The sequence below is a fragment of the Aricia agestis genome, chromosome 11 (genome assembly GCF_905147365.1).
Source record: "Aricia agestis chromosome 11, ilAriAges1.1, whole genome shotgun sequence".
Classification (NCBI taxonomy): Eukaryota; Metazoa; Arthropoda; class Insecta; order Lepidoptera; family Lycaenidae; genus Aricia; species Aricia agestis.
In genome coordinates, this window is record NC_056416.1 from 11,269,436 (window position 1) to 11,292,276 (window position 22,841).

General features: G+C 33.4%; 3 protein-coding genes across 4 annotated transcripts; 2 read left to right on the forward strand and 1 right to left on the reverse strand.

Annotated features, from left to right (window-relative positions):
- Positions 1-8,686: 8,686 nt before the first annotated feature.
- LOC121732132 (DNA polymerase delta catalytic subunit) lies at positions 8,687-12,220 on the forward strand. The gene has a single exon (XM_042121944.1). The coding sequence runs from the start codon at positions 8,924-8,926 to the stop codon at positions 12,173-12,175; it is 3,252 nt and encodes a 1,083-aa protein (XP_041977878.1). The 5' UTR covers positions 8,687-8,923; the 3' UTR covers positions 12,176-12,220.
- Positions 12,221-12,448: 228 nt separating this feature from the next.
- Positions 12,449-18,861, reverse strand: LOC121732134 (pleckstrin homology domain-containing family A member 3-like). Its single transcript, XM_042121946.1, has 5 exons — positions 18,748-18,861; positions 18,547-18,663; positions 14,931-15,080; positions 13,890-14,014; positions 12,449-13,015 (listed from the first exon to the last, which is right to left on the reverse strand). The coding sequence occupies exons 1-5, from the start codon at positions 18,785-18,787 to the stop codon at positions 12,815-12,817; spliced, it is 633 nt and encodes a 210-aa protein (XP_041977880.1). The 5' UTR covers positions 18,788-18,861; the 3' UTR covers positions 12,449-12,814.
- A 543-nt stretch (positions 18,862-19,404) lies between these two features.
- LOC121732135 lies at positions 19,405-21,937 on the forward strand. 2 transcript variants are annotated; one of them, XM_042121948.1, is made up of 4 exons: positions 19,405-19,645; positions 19,723-20,021; positions 21,347-21,445; positions 21,622-21,934. In XM_042121948.1, exons 1-3 carry the CDS (start codon positions 19,588-19,590, stop codon positions 21,431-21,433), a joined length of 444 nt encoding a protein of 147 aa, XP_041977882.1. In that variant the 5' UTR covers positions 19,405-19,587; the 3' UTR covers positions 21,434-21,445; positions 21,622-21,934. The 2 variants fall into 2 exon arrangements, with proteins under 2 accessions (XP_041977882.1, XP_041977881.1); XM_042121947.1 differs by having other exon boundaries at positions 21,347-21,937.
- Positions 21,938-22,841: the final 904 nt, after the last annotated feature.

The window sequence follows — 22,841 nt, forward strand, 5'->3', positions numbered from 1 at the left end:
TTCACCGAAACCGGTGTGGGAGCTATTCTTATATTGTTTGTGTTATTACTTTAAACTTGTGGTCTGTATAAAAAGTTAGATGTCAATTATAACATAAAGATTACGTTTATAAAAGAATAGATGTTGCATCCCTGCAGGGATGGGTTTTGAAGACAGAAGATAATAAGAAGTTCCGGTGTTGCTAGCATTCCTTTGTTGCCAGATGACGCGACCGGAAGACGTCTTGATACTTGCGTTTTGCCCTTTAAAAAAGTAACAACCGTGTATGGTTATTCTAAATCGCGGAATCGCGTACAACTATCTGCTATATATTAGCAAATAGCTTACTGAAACTCAGTGATTAATTCCAATAAAATGGGTACCTTACGCTATGCTAAATAACAATACTAGTTGTTGTACCAGCTGTACGTGTGTACAGACTACAGTGTAGAGAGGCAAGACCGTGCAAACCGACAGTATATTATAAGTTTATGGTGCAAACAGACAATTTGATTCGCCGAGAGCACTGTCTCACTCGATAGGTGTAACAAGGGCCCATTGCCTTGATTACACGCACCGAGTACCGAGTAGATTGGCACACACAAGCGTACAACAAATGTTTAAAGCGTATCTACACACAGTACCGAGACAGTGCATTCGGTCTAGGGTTGCCACCCGTACTTATATAAAGTATTGTACGTTATTTCAGGCAATTGTACTTTGTACTTTACGAAAATAATAAACTACGCAAAAATACTTTATTTCAAACTAGATGACCCGATGAACCTCTTATCACCCTACATAAACCCTTCCTGGGCTCCCACGAATGTTTTAAGACCAAAATAAGCCAAAGCGGTTCAGCCGTTCTCGAGTTTTAAAGAAACTAACAAACTACAGATAATTGTATAAATTCTACTTTATTTTTATACATACTGTGTACGGTTTTTACTCACCTAAAGTAGCCGATGATGAGACTTTATTTGCAAAAAAAAAAAGGTGGCAACCCTAACTCGTTCGAGCACATCTATAATAAATATACCGAGTGCTTGGCCGAGTGCACTGTCTCACTATTGTGTCTCGATTACAAACACGAATATCCCTATGTCTCTGCAATTTAAGTTCGGTTGTTTGATTCATAATAATAATTATTATTAGTTTCAATTCAACAGTTTACACTTTACAGTGTCACTAGATTGTTTCCTCCGTGTCACGTTATCTTGTGGAATATAAAATTCATAGAATTCTTACCGCCATACTCAGAGACATTTAATTATGATTAACCTTTAATTTCATGAAGAGTTTAACAGATAATGTTTGAGGCTTATGTCAACATTTTAAATTTTCAATTATTTACATTTAAGGGCTCTCTTTCCCTAAGCTAGCAGGTCGATTGTCACACAGTGCGAATATCGACGTAAACGACATTAAAATAACATTCATAACAGCGCGCCTTGTACGGTGGCGGTTACGACGCTCGCCGCGCCCATGATAGGGCGAAATAGGAGAAAAAACCTTTTTAAGGCTTAATATAATACATATTTCAAAAAAGTAAATAAACCAAATTATTAACTTATGTATTGCAAAGCAGTAGATACTTTTTACATATTCTTTTGATAAATAATGAAGGATTAAAGTGGTTTCATTCAACGATTTGGAGGTGATTTGGTTTTTTATTTCTTTATTATGTGATACCGATAGAAAAATACGGCAAAACCAAATTACGTATCATATCATGTAGATTACTAATTATTTTTTTCAGGTATAATTTCTCTGTTAATGCCGATGAAAACTTGTTTCATCTGCACGCTTTTTTCGAAAGAGCAGCCTTAAGTCAAATTAATGTTCCACTCAGAGTGCGGCAGTTAGTAAAGAGTAAAGACCCAATCACACTAGACACTAGCGCACCATATGCGGAGTTACGCAGAAAACAATCCATTGTATACAGCTGTAATAATAGCTTGTTTATGTCTCGTAATGGACATCGAGTGCTAGATTAATTTTATAGTGGACAATATAGGAAATTAATAAAACAATAACCGTGTACTACGCAATATATTTTGTAAAAAGCCTGCGTAGCACCTGCTACGAAGCAACTTTTGTCTGAAACATTTTATTTAGTATTAAATAAAATGTTTCACACAGAAAATCCATTAGGTACATATTTGTAATTTTACATAGTATTTAATCAGATCAGTTAGTGCGACAAGTTTTCTGCTAATGAAGGAAGTAAAGTTGTACTAAGTCGTTTTGCGTCACATTTTTCCTGGTATAACCGCCTATCTCCATATTATGATGCATCTACGATCAGCACATGTACGACTAATGAGCTAAATCAAAGTAATTTCAAATGGCGCCAGAGCATATTTTGCATATTGATGCAACGGCCCGTATCTAATCGAATGATTTAATTAAAACTGTCAGCTATGAATAAATACTCGAAGAACGAAGAATTTGCGTAAAAATCTATAGTAAGTAGTTAGGTCTACTATTTCCTATATTATCTAGTAAAACGCTTAAATCGCACAACGGATTTTGATACATTTTGGTGTAATCTCGGTTTATGTCGGTAAAATGGTTTAAACAATGCGATAATCAAAATTATTGCAGTTATAATACAATAAGTAAGTATACCTCTATAGTCTCAACATTTTCAGTGTTACCTAGGAAACACTGAAAATGTTGAGAAAATGAAAAACGGCTTAATGTAGAAAGTTGCCAATACTTTTATTGTTTTTAGAAGTAATCTCCGCTCCTCTCTACACAACGTCACATTCGATGGAATCACCGAGAAAAGCAGTGGGCCCAGTCTTCCTTAGGGGTCTCTTCTGTGGCATTTTCGTACGCTTTCATCGCATCTTCAGGGCTCGTAAAGCGAGTACCTCGAATTTTATCTTTATTTCTTGGGAACAAATTAAAGCCGCAGGGCGCCAGGCCAGGACTATATGGCGTATGACTCAATATCTCAACACGTGCCATAGTCAAATATACAACAGTCCGTCTCGCGGAGTGCGCTGAAGCATTGTTGTGGTGAAGGAGTGTCCTGTTTCGAGCGCGCTGCTGTCGAAATATTTCCTAGACGACAGGCACACAGCGATTGACATACCATTTTGCAGTAACTATCCTTTCATCTTCTAGCACAACTGTCGCAAAATTACATTTCCGACCAAATAATGAGGCAATCATCCTTTTCTTCTTCCTTTCTTTACCTTAGTTGGCCAAACCTCGAAAGGAAACACCCCTTGAGCTGATTGTCTTTTGGTTTCGAGTTCGAAGCAATAAATCCAGCTTTCATCACCTGTGAGGTTGTCAAATACAGCATTTGAGTCACCGCCGTTGAACTTATCTAACATTTGGCGACACCAGTCCATGCGAAGGCGTTTCTGGTTGTCGATTGAAGTATGGGGAATGCATCTGGTACAAAGCTTCCTGACGCCTAAATGTTTATGTAATATTTGTTGAACTTGACTCATAGCAATGCCTAGGCTTGCCCGTATCTGCTGGTAGGTCACTCTTTTATCTCCCTCTATCATGCGTCGCACAACACTAATGTTAACTTCAGTAGTCGCTGTTAAAGGACGTCCCTCACGCGGATCATCAGTGAGATTGCTACGTCCACGTTTAAACTCGTTAAACCAATTGTAAATAGTGACACGAGATGGGGCTTCATTATGAAATAGTAATAGCAGTCTATCAAAGCTTCGTTATTGAGTAAGCCCACAACGAAAGTCATAAAAAATCATTAACTGAAAATTTTCTCGCGTTAAAAGTTCATTTTCACGTGTAACAAGGGTTTTAGATTTGCCGCCAATTCACCAAAACAAATGACAAATAAATGTAATATACCAAATTATGTTACCAAAGAGTTCTAAAATTGTAATTTAAAAAAAAGTTTTCATTAGTAATGTTTCTAAATAGCTAGTTCTGAACACTTTCAGTGTGACCCACGTATTATTAATGATACTTACAAAAATGATAAACTTTAGTTGCTTGAAAATGTTTCGTTTTTATTTAGTTTACTAAAATATAATTTTAAGCTAATATGCGAATTATTATTAACTTTATATCCATAATTAACAAAAATGCAATGCAATACCTAGCTTTACCGCGACAGTCTCCGAGCACTACACGTTACATTTTGTGTAAATGTAGGTACGGTAATTAAAGCTAGTTTATTGACAGAACTATTACATTTTCTTTAATAGATATTATTAGATATCACGTCTTTAAGATTTAACTATTAAAATATGTCGATGACGTGCCACAGTTATTCGAAAACAATCGAATCTTTTGTTAACTTGTGAGGCAAGTGACTATACCCATCGCGTTCGGATACATTCCGTAGATAAGATAGTATGCACATTACAATATCTACGTCATATCCTGTCAACTACTCAGGTGGTATTTATCACCCACTCCAGATGCTTTCTGCGAGCTTCGCGTTTTTGATCCGTTGATAAGTTCAACGGATTTTCGATTTGTGAATAACACAATGATTTAAATGCAATGATTAATGAATAAGTGAATGGTATTCTTATGTTCCTCCTCGTGTATCAAAAGATTTTTGAAGGGGAAGCTTCTTTAGCGGTGCACTTTTTAGCATTGGTTCAAAATATGAGCCCGCCCGCGCCGAAAAGGTGTTGGAGAGAATCATATCAGAAATTATAGTAAATGGCAACACGATAACAGAACCAAAGCAAATTTCAAACGCATTTAATAATTACTTCGTAGACAAAATTGACCCCATCCCTGGACACGGCAAAAATATTACAAACAATATTCCATCTACAATGAATTCATTTTTTATCGCCCCCAGCACACCTAAAGACATACACCTAAAGAAAATTATTCAAGGTCTAAGAAACTCAAATAGTGTTGATTGGGATGAAGTATCAACTCCTGTGATCAAAAACGTTAGTGAAATCGTGTCTGGTCCCTTAAGCTATGTCCTAACACAAACCAATGACACTCTTTGCGGATGATAGTACCTTAACAATAGCTTGTGACATAATAAGTAATTATGAAAATGACATTAATAAAACTTTGACATAAGTATATAATATCTTGGCTAAACAATAATAATTTAAAAATTAATTTAAACAAAACTAGCATCATACACTTCACACAAAGAAAATCTCCCCCCGAAATTAATGTGCACTCTTCGATCACTAATATACAATATACATTGATCGAAGTGTGCACTATAGTAATACAAAAGTTAATCGGGTAGATGACTGTAAATTTTTAGGAATTAATATTGATAGTAAGCTAAACTGGAAATCACACATAGAAAAACTTAGCAAAAAATTTGTAGCTGTTCTTATGCACTTGCTCAGCTAGCTCCTATCATGAACACTGATGGAATATTAACTGCTTATCACGGTATGGTTGGATCTCTCTTACGCTATGGTTTAATATTTTGGAGAAATTCACCCGAAAAAGACGTAATTTTTTAAATGCAAAAACGATGTATTCGGGCAATGTTTGGTTTGCAGGTAACGGATAGCTGCAAGGCATATTTTCTCAAGCACAAAATTCTATCACTTCCGTCCTTGTATATATTAGAAATAGTACTATTTGCTTATAAAAATCCTGAATTATTTCCTAAAAGTTCTGAGGTCGTAAAAAGAAACAGGCGTAACAATGATAAAATATACACAAACAATTATAAAACGTCACTTGTTTGTAAAAGTGTATTAGGTATGTCATCCAAAATTTTTAATAAATTGCCACTATCTATAAGAAAAAATAATGTCAGTATAAACTTGTTCAAAAAATCTGTCAAAGAACTTTTAATAAGCAAATGCTATTATAACCTTTCTGATTATTTCAATGATAACAACAAAATAATATAAAGAGTTTTAGTTATCATTAATTTTAACCTAGACATTAGAAATTATTGTTATTATAATGAAATTAATGACATCACATACTATTGTTAATGTAATCTCGACTAATTGACATTTTATTATTATTGTTATTTTATTAATCTTCGACATATTACTATTATTAGTATTATTTTTGACATTTTATTTTTCTTATTATTGAACTAATTTTGACACTATAAGTATATTATTATCATTATTATTTGTTTAATATATTTCTTTAACATTACTTATTAATATTTTACTAATCAATGACCAAATTTATACCCATATGACATCATTTTCACTAATTAATTCAATCGATTGACTTAAATCTGTATCTTATAACATTTTGGATGATGACCATCAAAACCATAAATAAAACATTTTATAAAGATGATTAATTACTCTTTAAATGACACTTAGCACTGTATTACTTATTTAAATTTGATTTTGTTATTTTGTCTGAATGTTTATATTTAATATTGTCTTACTCTTTATAAGAAATGAACATTTGCATGCTAACAATTTATTAGCGAAGTGTGCTGGTACTGTCTCACTTTTTGTCATCCTTTGTAACCACATTTCGAGCAAATAAAGATATTATGATTATTATTTTAAAAAAAAAGTGATAGAAATAACCCCCTACTTTTCACTGTACGCTGTACAGTACGCCCACAGAAATAGATCTTGATATATTATATCTGTGAGTACGCCGATATAATACACCTACCAGCCCTACCTATTTAGGTTTGCTGTTTTTTTAACCCTATACCTACTAAGTATAATAATCCTCTAAACTCCTCGCTAACTACAGAGACGTCAATTTACTTCGATTGAGCTGTTAAAGCGTCCCTTAACAGGTAGACACTAGACAGACAAACACACTGTAATATAGAGTTGATGCCATAATAGTCCAAGATATAACTCCATCTATTTCCGTTCCACTGAAGGTCAAACAAAATATGGAGCAAATATTTTTAGACTTGTGCAGTGCTGTGTTATCTAATTTTGATATAATAATAAATTTATATTTGCACTCCGCTGTTGCATAATTAATTATGTAGGCACATTGAAATAATCTTTTTGCTGATAATTAGTGTGTTAACATTCTGGCTTCCACGTAGTTTACTCCATGCTCAGTGCTCACAATAATGCAGAGTAGCCGTCGTGGACACGGTGGACTAACATACATAGGGATACTATAAACCTATTATTATTTTTTAACAAAAAATTGAAACCGACTTCCAAGGAAAAAACAATATTCTTAAAAATATGATCTAAAAAGAATGAAATAACTCTTATTCTTCATTAGCGCCTTTTTCGAAATTCGACTAAACCTCAACCAATTCTTTTCTCGATTTTTCGTTTGAAGTCGATCAAAAACTCATACTTCCTCCGTACTAGTAAAAATACGGACCGTATAACTATAATCAATATTAAAGGTCATTACTCATATTATTATTTGCTTTATCTGTCATGGTTTCCAATATGCCAGACAAAGACAAGCAGACCGTGTTGATACTTGAAAGTTGATACACCGCATATCTTCATTAGGAAGGGGTTATGACGTGTTTTAAGGCTAGGTACATGTAAGTACATAGGTACATAGCAGATGTATCATTAAGTACTTTCCCACGAGCATAAGTATTCATAACTGTCATCCTAATTGGCCTCTAGCCCAACACTAAGACGATGTAGTGTCACCGACGGGGTCAATGGTTACTTTTATTCTTTATCTGGTGAATGCGACCAATAAAGATAGCGAAGTGCAGCTGGTCGTAAATGCGTAAACACAGCGAGACGCTTGTGCGACTACTTTTATTATGTTTGCCAGCAATAATGAATGAGTTTATTCAATTATTGATTCTGGGAAGCTGTGTGAAACAAAGATTGTTATAACTGAATTATACTTACAGATAATTAGACCATATTTGAATGGATTGGAATGCAATAATATAATAATAATATTATCATCTTGTTTGTTTTGTTTTCATTTCAGTTACTTACTTATATTTTATTCTGTACAGTTTATTAAAAATGTTTAGGTTTGTAGAAATTATGTACACAGAATCCTATTTAACTTATTAGTCGAGACCTAAGAAGCATTTTTTTCAATTTGCTTATTTTAAAAATAATGACATACCAAGGCAGTATTGCTAAATAGCTTTGGCTTATTTTTAATTATGAGGAAAAAAACTAAATGTCACAAATGCCCACGGTATGACGTCAAAGTCAATGTTGGCGTTTTGTTGGGAATTTGTGAAGGAGTGATGTTGTGTTTTTGTATTATTTTCCTAAAATTGTGCTCAGTAATGGGGTTTTAATGTGTAATATTGATAGGATATTAACCATTAGATATTCGCTATCGTGCACAAGTGTAGGAAAGTGATGCAATATCCAGAAACGAGCTATTTTGTGTCCCCTCCAAAACTTCATCGAAAGTTTCAGTAAAGCGTCTACCACTTTACTGAATCGACCGACTTGACTCCTTGACTGTATTGACTTTTTACTTCGACTTTGACTAGACTTTTGACCTGACCATATAAAGAAACGATGCTGAAAATTGTATGCAACAATACAGTCTGTGAAGAAAGTGAAGAAATTAAAAAGTGGCAATATCGTAGTGTCATCCCTTTCAAATCAATCTAAGAAAAAAGGGATGACACTACGATGTTGCTACTTTTTAATTTCTTCACTTTCTTGACAGTACTATTTTCCCGCCATTTATAATACTTGACACTGGCCATGGTTATATAGCCGAAGTACCATATTAAAAAAAAATGTCAATGTCAAATCTCAAACGTCAAAGTGGGAAACTCAAACAAAAGTCAAAAATGAGAAGTAGAAGTTACTAGTTGCTACAAATTTTAAAGTATTTTGGAATAAATTCACTGAAAATTTACAAATGTATACTTGTTTTAGGTGCAACTAATTGCAGGCCTCATTTGGTTTGCTCGTGGAGTGAGAATAATCTAGTATCTGCTTTCGCAAGACAGTGTTTAATATCTCAATAATTTTTTGGCGCGAAAGTTTCTCTTTTATCTAAATAAAGTTGAAACGGCTGCAATAAATAGCTAAAAATGAATAACAAACAATATAAGGGTCCTCCGCCCAAAAGGTTCAAATCCAACGACGATAACGATGAAAATGAAATGCCGAGCAGTTTTGAAGAACAACTTGCAAGTATGGAATGTGAATTTGATTCGCCTGAAGTTTTCGGTGAAGGACCTGACAATCAAACGACAGATGTAAAATGGTCGCGACCTAATCCGCCTGAAATGAATCCGAAAACAACTTCGCTAGCTTTTCAGCAGCTAGATATCGACCATTATAATGGGCAACCATTTCAAGGCATGCCTGGTTCTCAGATTGGGCCTGTTCCTATTATGCGAATGTATGGAGTCACTATGGATGGAAATTCCGTATGTTGTCACGTTCATGGTTTCACACCATATTTTTATGTTACTGTGCCCTCAGATTTTACTGAAAGTTCATGTTTTAATTTAAAATCGAAGCTAAACACAGCAATCTTAGAGGATTTGCGTTCTAACAAAGATAACATCAAAGAAACTGTATTAGAGATAAGACTAGTCAAAGCAAAGTCCATTATGTACTACAAGGGAGACACTGAGATTACATTTGCTAGAATTTCAGTTGCATTACCAAAATTAATTGCTCCTGCTAAACGTCTTATTGACAAGCAACCTACATTGTTTGGCTTAATGGACCCTACTTTTTATGAAACCAATATTGATTATGATATTCGGTTCATGGTTGATACCTCTGTAGTTGGATGTAGCTGGATAGAGTTGCCAGCCGGAAAATGGTTGTTGAGATCAAAGAATAGCTTTATAAAACCTGAGTCAAGGTGTCAAATTGAAGTTGATGTTGCATGGAACAACTTTATTGCTCATCAACCTGAGGGAGAGTGGTTGAAAGTGGCACCTTTTAGAATATTGAGTTTTGATATTGAATGTGCTGGTAGAAAAGGAGTATTTCCTGAACCAGACAAAGATCCGGTTATTCAAATTGCTTCTATGGTCATAAGACAGGGAGAAACAGAACCCTATTTGAGAAATGTTTTTACTTTAAATACCTGCGCACCAATTGTTGGCTCTCAAGTGTTGAGCTTCCAGTCTGAATCAGAGATGCTTTCTAAGTGGTCAGATTTTTTCAGAGAGTTGGATCCGGATATTATAACTGGTTACAATATTAGTAATTTTGACTGGCCCTATTTGATAAACCGTGCTAAGCATTTAAAAGTTGATAATTTTGATTTCCTAAGTAGAATTAGAAATATAAGATCAGTTATTAAAGATTCAATTTTACAATCTAAACAAATGGGACGCAGAGAAAACAAGAGCATAAACTTTGAAGGTAGAGTTCCATTTGACTTACTACTTGTATTAGTCAGGGAATATAAACTTAGATCCTACACTTTAAATGCAGTGAGTTATCATTTTCTTCAAGAGCAAAAGGAAGATGTTCATCATAGCATAATAAGTGACTTACAAAATGAAAATGAACAAACCAGGAGAAGATTGGCCATGTACTGTTTAAAAGATGCATATTTGCCATTGAAATTGCTTAACAAATTAATGTGTATTATTAACTACATGGAAATGGCAAGAGTCACCGGAGTGCCTTTACTGTGCTTATTAACAAGAGGACAGCAAATTAAAGTTGTCAGTCAACTGCTTCGTAAAGCAAAAGATGCTGGATATTTAATGCCGGCCTATCAAGGCCAAGGTTCTGATGACCAGTTTGAGGGAGCTACTGTTATTGAGCCAAAAAGAGGATACTATGCTGATCCAATATCAACACTAGATTTTGCTTCTCTGTATCCTAGTATAATGATGGCACATAATCTATGCTATACTACCCTTGTACACCCAAATATGCATAAAGATATTAAAGTTAATCCAGAAAATTTAACTACCACTCCCACTAAAAATGTGTTTGTTAAATCTAATATAAGGAAAGGTCTTCTTCCAGAAATCTTGGAGTCTTTGCTTTCTGCAAGAAAACAAGCTAAAGCAGATTTAAAAAATGAAAAGGATCCATTTAAAAGATCTGTGTTGGATGGCCGTCAGTTAGCTCTCAAAATAAGTGCTAACTCTGTATATGGTTTCACAGGAGCACAAGTAGGCAAATTACCATGTTTAGAAATATCTGGAAGTGTGACTGCCTATGGTAGAACAATGATTGAATTTACCAAATCTGAAGTAGAAAAAAAATACACAAAAGCAAATGGTTACAAAGAAGATGCTGTTGTTATATATGGAGACACAGACTCTGTTATGGTAAAGTTTGGAGTGAAAACTCTAGAGGAAAGTATGGAACTAGGAAAAGAAGCAGCAGACTTTGTAACATCCAAATTTGTCAAGCCAATTAAACTAGAATTCGAAAAAGTCTATTATCCATACCTTTTAATTAATAAAAAGAGATATGCTGGATTATATTTTACGAAACCAGATAAATATGATAAAATGGATTGCAAAGGAATAGAAACTGTTAGAAGAGACAACTGTCCACTTGTTTCAAACATGATGAGCACATGTCTTCAAAAGTTATTAATTGACAGAGATCCAGATGGAGCAGTAAATTATGCAAAACAAATAATAGCAGACTTATTATGCAATCGCATTGACATTTCTCAGCTTGTGGTAACTAAAGAGCTCACCAAAAATGACTATGCTGCTAAACAAGCTCATGTTGAATTGGCAAAAAGGATGAAAAAACGAGATGCCGGTACAGCTCCAAAACTTGGTGATAGAGTACCCTATGTTTTAACTTGTGCTGCTAAAAATACACCAGCTTATATGAAGGCAGAAGATCCTATCTATGTGTTAGAGAATAGTGTTCCAATAGATTTCAATTATTACTTAGAAAATCAACTATCCAAACCTCTACTTAGAATTTTTGAACCAATACTCGGTGACAAGGCCGAATCTTTGCTGCTCAAAGGGGAACATACTAGGACAAAAGCAATGGTGACATCGAAAGTTGGCGCTCTGGCTGCTTTTACAAAAAAGAAAGAAAAATGTATCGGTTGCAAAACTGTTATGCCTAATGATACTAAAAAAGCATTGTGTAATCATTGTTTGGATAAGGAAGGCCAATTGTATATAACAGAGATATTTAAGTTGAGACATCTGCAGGACAAATTTTCTAAGCTTTGGACTGAGTGTCAAAGATGCCAGGGGAGCTTACATGAGGAAGTTTTATGCACGAACAGGGATTGCACTATATTTTATATGAGAAAGAAAGTTGGTATGGAATTGGATACTCAAGAAAAAACTGTTTTAAGATTTGGTGAACCAATATGGTAATACTAATCTACTTGGCTGTTATAAAATAAAAGCGAATATTTTTTATCTAACATTTTATTTATGAAAACCTTAAAAATATAAATCCATAAATATAAATATTTGGAATGTACCTAAGCTTTTCAAACATAAACATTGTAATGACTTGTATACAGATCTAATAATTGAGAAAAAATACCACATAAGTAATAACAAATTATGCAATTACTTAGCAGATTAATTATTATAAATTAATATTACTTATCACAGAAATAACAATAAAAGTCTCATGTTAATTTAAAAATCTTTTTTTAAATTATAAACCTCTTATTGGCATTGTAATAAGTACATCGTTGGCATTATTTTTCTGAAATTATTACATTTTTAATCTACTTAATTTATAAATGCATATTTTCAAGAAAGTCATGTTTTCTTTCTGTTGTAATTAATGTATGGGTTATTTTTGCAAAATTATCAAGGTAATGTCCCTATTTTACATGCAGCTTGCAAATCACCCTCAAATAACATTTTACATGTTAATTAATAATGTACCAATATGGCATTCCAGTTAAATTGGTAAAGGATTCAATCAAGGTCACAATACAAAAGATAAAAAACAACAAAAATTTACATCTGTTTCTTAAAAAAATATTTTAAATAAACTCATCTATTTTCTTGTGATAGAGACCTTGTTAAGGTTTTGTTGCTTTTTGTGTTATTATTTTTATTTGCTGGTATATTAGCTATGGGCATCTCGAATGGGGTGCTGTTTCCAGGACTGTTTGTCAGTTTCATGATGTCTTCAAGAGTTCTTATAAATGTATCACAAGTTGCTTTTAAAAGGCTGGATTCATCTTCCATTTTCTGAAAACAAAATAAACAATTTTAGTATCCTAATACATAAAGCAAGCCACATATACTTAAAAGATACTAGCTGTTGCCCGCGACTTCGTCCGCGTGGACTTCAGTTTATAGCGCGCGATGTCAACAAAATTGGTGTCAAAGCTTTTATAAAAAAAACCCTGGTACCCCTTAAATCAATACAGCTGTGTAGTGTGCACACAATAAGTATTTCATTTTTTTATATTAAACTTTATATTTTATGCCAAATTTTAAAGCTTATTTAGCCCCCCAATTACACAACTTTACCCATAAACTATTTATCATTGATAGGTTTAAGGTTACGTCACTGCACAGATAAAGTACTGAGTTTTTTAATACCGTAGAATAGATATAACAATCGAAAAAAATCGAAATCGAGCGCGCGCGTGGTGAACGCGCAATGCTAATTAATTTTCATCGATATTTTCATGGAAATAAGATATTTTCCCACATCAAAATGTAGCCTATGTCCTTTCTCAGACTCTAAAATAACTGTGTACAAAATTTCATTGCAATCGGTTCAGTAGTTTTGGCGTGAAAGCGAGACAGACAGACAAAGATACTTTCGCATTTATAATATTAGTATGGATTATGTGGCTTGCTTTGACCTCTACATGAGAAAAAGTTACTGACGTGAATATGGGCCAGATAGCTTGTGTTGTGCTATGTGTGTGGCATGCTATTCTTTTTACTTTTGTTGACATTCTCTGAGTACTTTTTACCTTAAATATTGACGGACAATAGAAATACTGAGGGATTCTAATTGCAATTTTTTTAAAATCTGTTACTATTTCTATTTTTGAGCTTTTCTACTATGGTGTGACTAAGCCTGCAGGAACTAATAAAAGTATTATACCTGTACTTCTGGGCCTCCCTCTGCTGTGGCGGCACTTTTCACAGCATGCACTTGTTGCATTAACAAATCACAATACAAATGTAATTCTGATTTTTTGTGGTTTAGGGTATCTTCATTATTCATTACTGTAATTGAAAACAAAAAGATATTTATGGCACATCAAAAATGGATGAGAGGACTGGCCAACTGGCAAGAGTAGGCAAGCACAATTTTTTTATCAGTATTAGGTCAAATATTGACATTATTATCTTCTGGCATTAAACCTGAATATACTCAAAACTTACAAACCTTTAAGTAAAGTACTTTACAGATTCAACATATTGTTCTTCAATGATTTTTCTTTCTTTGGTAGTAAGTAATTTATGAGGGCAACCAACCACAGTTATTTTGGTATCAAGTTTCAAAACTTGATACCAAAATATGTTTTCTATAATAATTATTATATTAACTTAACTTTGAATATTTTCAGAAATTGTGCAACATTATGTTGATGAATATTACCAAGCCAATCTAATGACTGCAAGTTGATCTCAAGACCAACAAATGATATTTTATTTAGTCAGCCTGGTATTATTTTCTGTGTTCTGTAGCCCTAGCACGGTAACCAGTGGAAATGCGAAAGTATAGACAAATTGTGGAGATATGGTGGAGATAAACTTAAGGCGTCGTTCCAAACTTTTTTTGTTCCGAAAAATTCAATTATGTATAATGCCTCTTTATGACAGACTATAGTCACAAACTGTGGAGATAAACTTAAGGTGTCGTTCCGATCGTTTTTCGTTCCGAAAAATTCAATTCAAATGCCACTTTATGACAGAATATAGTCCTAAAAATTCAAATAACATCTTACTTTACGACATATACTATAGTCTGTCATAAAGTGGCATTTTAAATGAATTTTTGTCGGTCGCGATTAGCCGCGGTAAAGATCGGACCGGCAGGCACCTTAAGTTTATGTCCACATTTTGTCTATACTTTCGCATTTCTACTTTTCGCCGTACTAGCAGTACTGGTATAATTATTGAAACTATAATTAAATACCTTTTGACTCCACCATTGATTCCACACATGCCTTAGCACTTCCTAAAGCCACCAGCCATTTTTGTCGGTCTTGGGGTGAAGGAGCTCTCAAATATAAATGTTGTTGCCCCGGAATTACTAGATCCAGCCTGGTAGGATCAATGTTGTTTACTGAAATATATAGATGATTTAACTATTTTTATTCAGAATTTGTTAATTCATTTCAATGTGTTTAACTAATGTGAGAATAGAATCAGAATTTTAATTCTATACATATTTTAATATGTATACTAAAGTTTGTGTGTTTTAAAATGATATGGGTGACAGTTTTCATATTTCTTGCTACGGGTTTTTTTTTACAAGAAAACCAAAAAAATCTAAATGTAATAAATTATATTCCATCTACAAAAACAAATGTTTCATATAATTGTAAATGAATAAAAATGAAAAGTTGCTAAATGCTAACTTATTAATATAAAATTATAAATATTAACTGTGAAATAGGAGTATAAAATTATTGTTACGAAAACATTTGAAAAAAGTAGATGCATGAAACGGAACTTATGTCAATAGAGATTGACTCTGTTGAATCGAAATCAAATCGATAAAAAAGTGCGGCCATCTTAAATCGCCGGCACCACTGAAATGTCAGTACGAAATCGATAATTTCGATTGCAATTCCTTTACGAAGTGATTCGATATTTTTAAATTATCGATTAATTTTGTTAGGTAACTTACCTATTATTGTCAATTTTATTGTGTCACGGATATCATCATAAAACGCACAAACTATAGAGTATTACATTCCCCAAGCCGGCTGGTCACCGTGGGGAATTAGACCACCACCCCCCAACAAACTCCACCTACGAACTAACCCCAGCAAACAATACAAATACAATAAAAATATGCACCTACAATGTTCGATCACTGGCATCGTTTGAAAGATATCTGGAACTGTCACATGCTTTAAAAAACATCAAATTTGACATTATAGGACTATCAGAAGTAAGACGCATGGGCTGCAACATTGAAGAATACAATGAGTATATTCTATGCTACATTGGCCAAACAATAGGCCTGCACGGAGTGGGATTCCTTATTAAAAAAGAACATAAAGGAAAAATAATTGGATTTACAGGAATCTCAGAACGAGTAGCACTACTACAAATGAAATTTGGAAACCTATCAGTATCTATAATACAAGCCTACGCTCCAACTGAAAAGTCAAATGAGGATGATATCTGGAAATTTTACAACGATCTCAATAAGGCCCATTCACTTTCAGACAGTAAAATATTAGTCATAGGCGATTTTAATGCAAAAATAGGAACACAAATCAATAGTAACTGCAAACATATAGGCCAGTTTAGCATCGGCAAACAAAACAAAAGAGGCGAAAGGCTACTTGAATATGCTTCGGAATATAATTTGTCTATAATGAACACATTTTTTAAAAAGAGAAAAAATAAGAGATGGACTTGCTAATCAGCTGATAATAAAACTAGAAATGAAATCGACTACATATTGACAAATGTTCCAAAAATTATAACAAATGTGGATGTAATCAACAATATAAGTTTTCCCTCTGATCACAGGCCAGTGAGAGCGACGGTAACCATAACGACGCCGAAAGTATCGAGGAAAAATTTCAACAACACCATGTCTAGACCCAAAACGAAGGAAGAAATAGACATATACCTAGAAAATCTTAAAGAACTTACAAAAGCATCTATCAAGCTAAACAAAAATACAAACATACAAGACTACTACAACGAACTAGAAAAAATAATAACCAACAGCCTAAAAGTGCAACAGACAACAGAACCTTAAACACACAACATTCTTAGCAAAGAAACTGAACAACTAATAACAAAACGCACAGAACTAATAAAGACCAAAAACAAAACCAAGGAAATGAAAATGGAACTGGGCCGACTATACAAAGCAACAAACAGAGCAATAAAAAAAGACTATAACAACTATAGACATTATGTGATAACTAAAAATTTAGATACATATAGAAGTACAAAAAGGGCTTTCAAGGAACTCAGCACATGTAAAAAATGGATACAAAGCCTAGATGACAACAAGGAGCAACCATAAACATGAAAAGGTAGAATATACTGAAACATGCCACCGCATACTACAAAGATTTATACAAGAACACAAATAAAGATACTGAAACGGAGGGCAATGAAATGGCTACAAATATATTTACAACCATTCGATTAAAAGGAAGTGTACCTACAAATAAAACAACTTAAAAATGAAAAAAGCCCAGTTCCAGATGATATAAGTAACGAAGCAATAAAAGTGGGAGCCCCATTCCTAGTAGGCTACCTAACAGAAATGTTTAACATGATCCTGAACACAGAAATGATCCCAAGCCAATGGTGCTCATCTCACATTATCCTTCTCTTTAAAAAAGGCAACCCACAAGATATTGGAAATTATAGGCCCATCAGCCTCTTAACAAGCACCTACAAACTATTTGCAACACTAATACTAAAAAGAATAAGCCAAGATATAGATAACTCACAACCTATGGAGCAGGCGGGCTTTAGGTCGGGATATAGCACCATAGATCATATACAGACAATCGAACAAATTATTCAAAAATTTAAAGAATACAACAGACCTCTCTACATAAAAGTAAATGGACAAACAATCGATTATGTGGACAGCTATGTTTACCTGGGAAAACAAATAACAATGGACAATAACAGTAATGTAGAGGAGGTAACAAGACGAATCAATCTAACATGGAAAAAATTCTGGTCTTTGAAAGAAATATTAAAAGGTAATTACAACTTACCCACAAAGAAAATTATCATGGATAGCTGCATCATGCCCTGCCTCCTATACGGCTGCCAAACATGGACATTCACAAAAAACATTAAAACCAAAATAAAAAACACCCAAAAAGCAATGGAGAGAAGCATGCTAAGGATAAGAAAGATTGATAAAATATAGAGTGAAGTAATAAGGGAAAAAACAAAAATCACAGATGCATTAAAACATGCACTTACCTTGAGGTGGACATTCGTGACAACCAAATGGAAAGGGCCCACGGGCAAAAGAAAAGTAGGCAGACCAAAACAAAATTGGTCGCACGATATAGTCCAAATAGCTGGGAAAGATTGGATTGACAAAGCCATGGATAGAGAAGGCTGGGGGAATCCTATACCCGAGAAGGGGCAACTTCACCACATTCAACTAGTACTGCCAATTAATCAACTCTTATTGTAATATTTACTAGGTGGTGAACTGAACAAAAGGCTATAATAATAATAGAGTATGTATGTATAATATGTATACTAGAAACCTCTAACAGCGGTAAGGCCGCCTATTTGCACATATTTATAAATTTGTAAATTTTATTGTAATTTTATTGTCATTGTTTTATGTCTCTTTTGTTGTGTTCTTCATTTTGTATGTTGCTTTATGTGAAAATAAAGAATTTATAAATAAATAAATATACTATGATTAAGTAAGGCTTGAAATGCTTATTTATTATTAGTATTCCACAAGAATTCCAGGATAAATGACAAGAATGCATTTCTCAACAGCTGCTTCAATTCATTCTGGCATGGTGAAAGTACCGTAAAATTATACTAGATTAGATTCAGAAACTTACCATTTATTTGGCAGACCGATACTTTTACAGATCCCTTGCATCCTTGATTTACTTCCTCTTGTGATTTATAGTACGAGAGTACACCGTTTTCTAAAATAAACCAACGCGTTTGCCAACCTGTAAAATAATCAAGATTTAATTAATTTACTTTGTATTTAATAATAGTCCCTACTCTCTGTACCGTACACTATCAGATATTACCGTTCCAATAATTTGTCCATTTCCACAATACACCTTCCATATTTTTAAAAATTAAAGATAATATTAATATTTATTATTGTTTTTCACAACTTCGATTTCTGAAATTTGGGTTCGCTAAATTCCAAAATACGCAAGTGACATAATGTTGTTTTTTAATTTAGTTTTAAAATTGAAAAAGGTCAACGGTACGAACTTTAAAATCATAGACATAATAGCATTATATTATGTCTATGTTTAAAATCATGGGGCCTGAGCCACACTCGACTCTCGGGAGTGAATGTAGAAGCATTGCTCAAATTCTTCTCAAGTTCTCTTGTGGTTCTCCGGATTTTGTTGGGTTTTTTGTTGCGAGACAAAGGAACGCGGTCGCGACTCGCAAGAACGTGTATTGAGTCAAAACTCAAAATACACTACACCTGATGATGATTTTATCGAAACCGGTCGTGTAAAACATAATTGTTATTAATAAAAGTGGAAAAACTGCATGAAAAGTGTATATTATTACTGTGAAACATGAATTTCCACCAAGAAGTTACGGTACATTCAATATCATATACAAAACACATGAATTTAGTTTTTTTGGCTACACGTCTCGCCGTGTAAAAAACAAATCACGTCAGTGTCAACTGTCATTTGTCAAACTGCCAAATGTCAATCCAATTCAAAAGTTGAAGCGTTTCAAATTTTTGATCTCACTAAAAAAGCTTGGTTTGTTTGCCACACCCTTGCATTGATGAGAAATTAATGTTTGAATAAATCTAAAACAAAGCTTAGTTAAAAACTATATGTAGCATACTTTAGAAAAAGCCTCATTCTTAATCGTGGCCAACTTTGATTAAAATGGCCAAGCGCATATCACAAGCAGTCGTATTTTTATTGTTTACATGTTTTGTAACTGGTAAGTATTGTTTTAAATACAAAATACTTTATACTTATATTATTGTATCGGCTTAGTAAATTATTATTTTATTTCAGTTCTACCTCTGGAATGCTACGTTTGTGAAAACCAAGAGGACAACAACGAGAAGTGTACAAAAACTTTGAAAATTTGTGAATATAATCAAGATGTGTGCTTAACGGAAATTAAATGGGGTACCACTCCTTATTGGTCACAGGGGGCTTTAAAACAATATTACGTGTCAAAACGTTGTTCAAACAAAACTGAATGTGCCACCATAAGGCAACGTAACATGCCCTATTGCACACATATTTGGTACCAAGATTGGCGTTGCTCAGACTGTTGTCAGGGGGACAGATGTAACTACTATGTTATTGTAAGTATTTAAATATTTTATACTAATGCCTGCTAATTCATTCGTGCAGAATCTTTTATCTTACATAATATTATACTACAGTCTTTGACTACAAAATTAACATTCTAGTTTATAATATTACAAGATGATGAACGCAACTCCGTACATTTTTCTGGGATGAAAAGTATCAAATTATGTCCTTTTCCAGGACTCAAGGTATCTTCATACCAAATTTCAGCAAAATCGGTTCAGCGGTTTGGGCGTGAAGAGGTAACAGACAGACAGACACACTTTTGCATTTATAATATTAAGTAAAGATAATATTCTTCATAGTTTATAAGGCTAACAGCATACTAAATTTTATCCAAATTGATATACTCCACTAGGGCTAACTTGTCGCTAGCGGTCATGCACTCCCTGTCAAAATCTTGTCATTTTGTCAGTCAATGAGGGAGTCAATGACCGCTAGCGACAAGTTAGCCCGAGTGGAGTATAAACTTTATTAATATTTGTATGGATTATTTTATTACAAAAAAGTGTTACTTGTTTATATGTACTAGAGATCGTCCAATGGTCGAAATTCGACCTTAATTTCAACGACATTAGGACTACTACTTATATTTTGTAAAAAAAAATTACTATATCATATTTTTTCAACTCTTGTCTCTGGGACTCAGCTGATCTCAGACTGGCCATGTAAGCATTGTCTTATGCTCGGGCTACGCTAACGAGAAACGCCGTTAATTATCGCGTTAATTCTAAAACATGTTATAGCATTATCGCCTTTACGTGCCACTAATTAAAGGCGATAATGCTATAACATGTTTTAGAATTAACGCGATAATTAACGGCGTTTCTCGTTAGTGTGGCCCGAGCATAACAGTATCTAAGATTCAATAAAAAAAAAAAACTATAATCTATTTTTAATTTGTCACCTTGTTGTCAATGTTGTCAACATTGACTTCAACCATAAATAAAAGAGTATAATTCGTATGTATAGGCTTGTCACTCAAAAATCTTCATTTTTCCTAGTGTGTGTGTTGTAGTGTGTGTAATGTTTTATTTGTTAAAAAAATGTATAGTAAAAGCATAATTTCAAAATAATATTAGCTTGATGCACTCCTTCACCATATAAACTATAACTGTGCAAAAATTCATTCAGGTAAATGTGACTATGTAGTGATGGGGAAACATAGGTACATTTCCCCATTTTTCGTCAAAAGGGATACAAAGTTTTTGGCTCATGTATTAATATATAGATAATGTTTATCCTAAAATCAATCAATGATGAGAATAGTTGAAATTGTATTTTTTTTTTTACTTTTAAAATTTGTTTTACTTTACAGAATGCAAGTGGGATAATCAAGCCAACAACAAATAGTATGCTGACAGTAATATTGTTATTTATGATAAGTTTTAATTTTCTTTTATAAAAAGGAAACCAGGTAAATTCCTAAATGTTATACAATTTTCATATAAAACTTAATATCATAAAATGAAGTATAATAATATTAAGTGAACTTTTGTGCACCAATTTCTTATGTATAGGTGTATTTTAGATGAACACATTTATTTGACTGAAATGTTATTAGTGTATTTACAAAATACTTATAATTTCTAGCATTTGGGTGAAACACCCATATAAGAGTTCTTTAAGCTGAAAACATTGCAATCGGACTTCATAAATTTGACTTGTACTAATATTTATAAGACAACTTGACGGCAAACAGTTTAAAAATTAATGATATTACAATATAAAATATTTACTGAAAAGGAGCCTGTGATGCCACTAAACCTTACAGATGTATGGGAAAAGTTTTCAGAAGCTTTACAATAATTAATCATCCGTCCATTTAGAATTTAAGTGATATGGTATTTTATTATTAAGAAAAATGCAGCTATGATTGTAAGTTTAAAACATTTTATACCATTTTATACATAATATTGATGTAAAATGAAATTTTATTATTTATAATGAAATATGTTTTAACTTGTGTAAAACTAATTCCGTCCATTTTTTATTTTTTCTATGTAGGTATTCAAAACTTAACGTAAATAAAACTATTTTCTAACAATTATTCCTTTTTTTATTTGATAAACTCCATTTGAAAAGACATTTTAGTGGTCAAATAGCAGCATAAAACAATAATTTATGTATCTCAAATGATCAAAAAATTTAAAAACTTCTCAGTCAGAAAAAGTCAGAGTTATGAGACTGTTATGACTTATGGGAGGTTTTACGTTTATCTTATATCTTTAAACTAGCAATTCTTGTATTTATATTAGGGTTGTTGAGGAAGTGGTTATGAGGAAGAGGAGGAGGAAGAGGAATTTTCACGCGCAAATTTAGAGGATGCGGATGAGGAAGAGGATATTTTTTGAGCTCTTGTCCCACCCTCGGAGACTTTTAGTATATTCATCTGGACACCTTTAGGAACAACTGTACCAACTTTCAAAACTACACGAATTATTCGGTCTGAATTCCTTAATTTTCCCAGGTTAAACATACACAACAACGCACACAAAAAAAAAAAAAGATGAGTGAATTATACAATTCTCTGGCTCTGGCGTGTGCGTTGCCATGATTGGATACGCGATGCGCATGTGCAGTGAAATTCCTCATAAATTTTGAGGAAGCGGAAGCGATAGCGGAAGAGGATTTTTTTATTTTTATTTATGAGGATGCGGTAACGGTTGAGGAACCCAAAATATTGCGGAACTTCCTCATTATGAGGAAGCGGAAGAGGAATCCTCAGCAACCCTAATGAGGAAGAGGAATCCTCAGCAACCCTAAGGGGGTTTCGGGGGTGATAAATCGATCAAGCTAGGAATCATTTTTAG

What these genes read in the sequence shown, in the direction of transcription:
- LOC121732132 (XM_042121944.1), top strand. Translation starts at nt 8,924, where the DNA reads ATGAATAACAAACAATATAAGGGTCCTCCGCCCAAAAGGTTCAAATCC.
- LOC121732134 (XM_042121946.1), bottom strand. Translation starts at nt 18,787, where the DNA reads ATGGAAGGTGTATTGTGGAAATGGACAAATTATTGGAACG. An exon ending in ATCGGTCTGCCAAATAAATG is followed by an intron (nt 15,081 to 18,546) that starts GTAAGTTTCTGA and finishes TATATATTTCAG; the next exon opens with TAAACAACATTGATCCTACC. An exon ending in AGGGAGGCCCAGAAGTACAG is followed by an intron (nt 13,016 to 13,889) that starts GTATAATACTTT and finishes TTTTGTTTTCAG; the next exon opens with AAAATGGAAGATGAATCCAG.
- LOC121732135 (XM_042121947.1), top strand. Translation starts at nt 19,588, where the DNA reads ATGGCCAAGCGCATATCACAAGCAGTCGTATTTTTATTGTTTACATGT. An exon ending in GTTTACATGTTTTGTAACTG is followed by an intron (nt 19,646 to 19,722) that starts GTAAGTATTGTT and finishes ATTTTATTTCAG; the next exon opens with TTCTACCTCTGGAATGCTAC. An exon ending in GATGTAACTACTATGTTATT is followed by an intron (nt 20,022 to 21,346) that starts GTAAGTATTTAA and finishes TTTACTTTACAG; the next exon opens with AATGCAAGTGGGATAATCAA.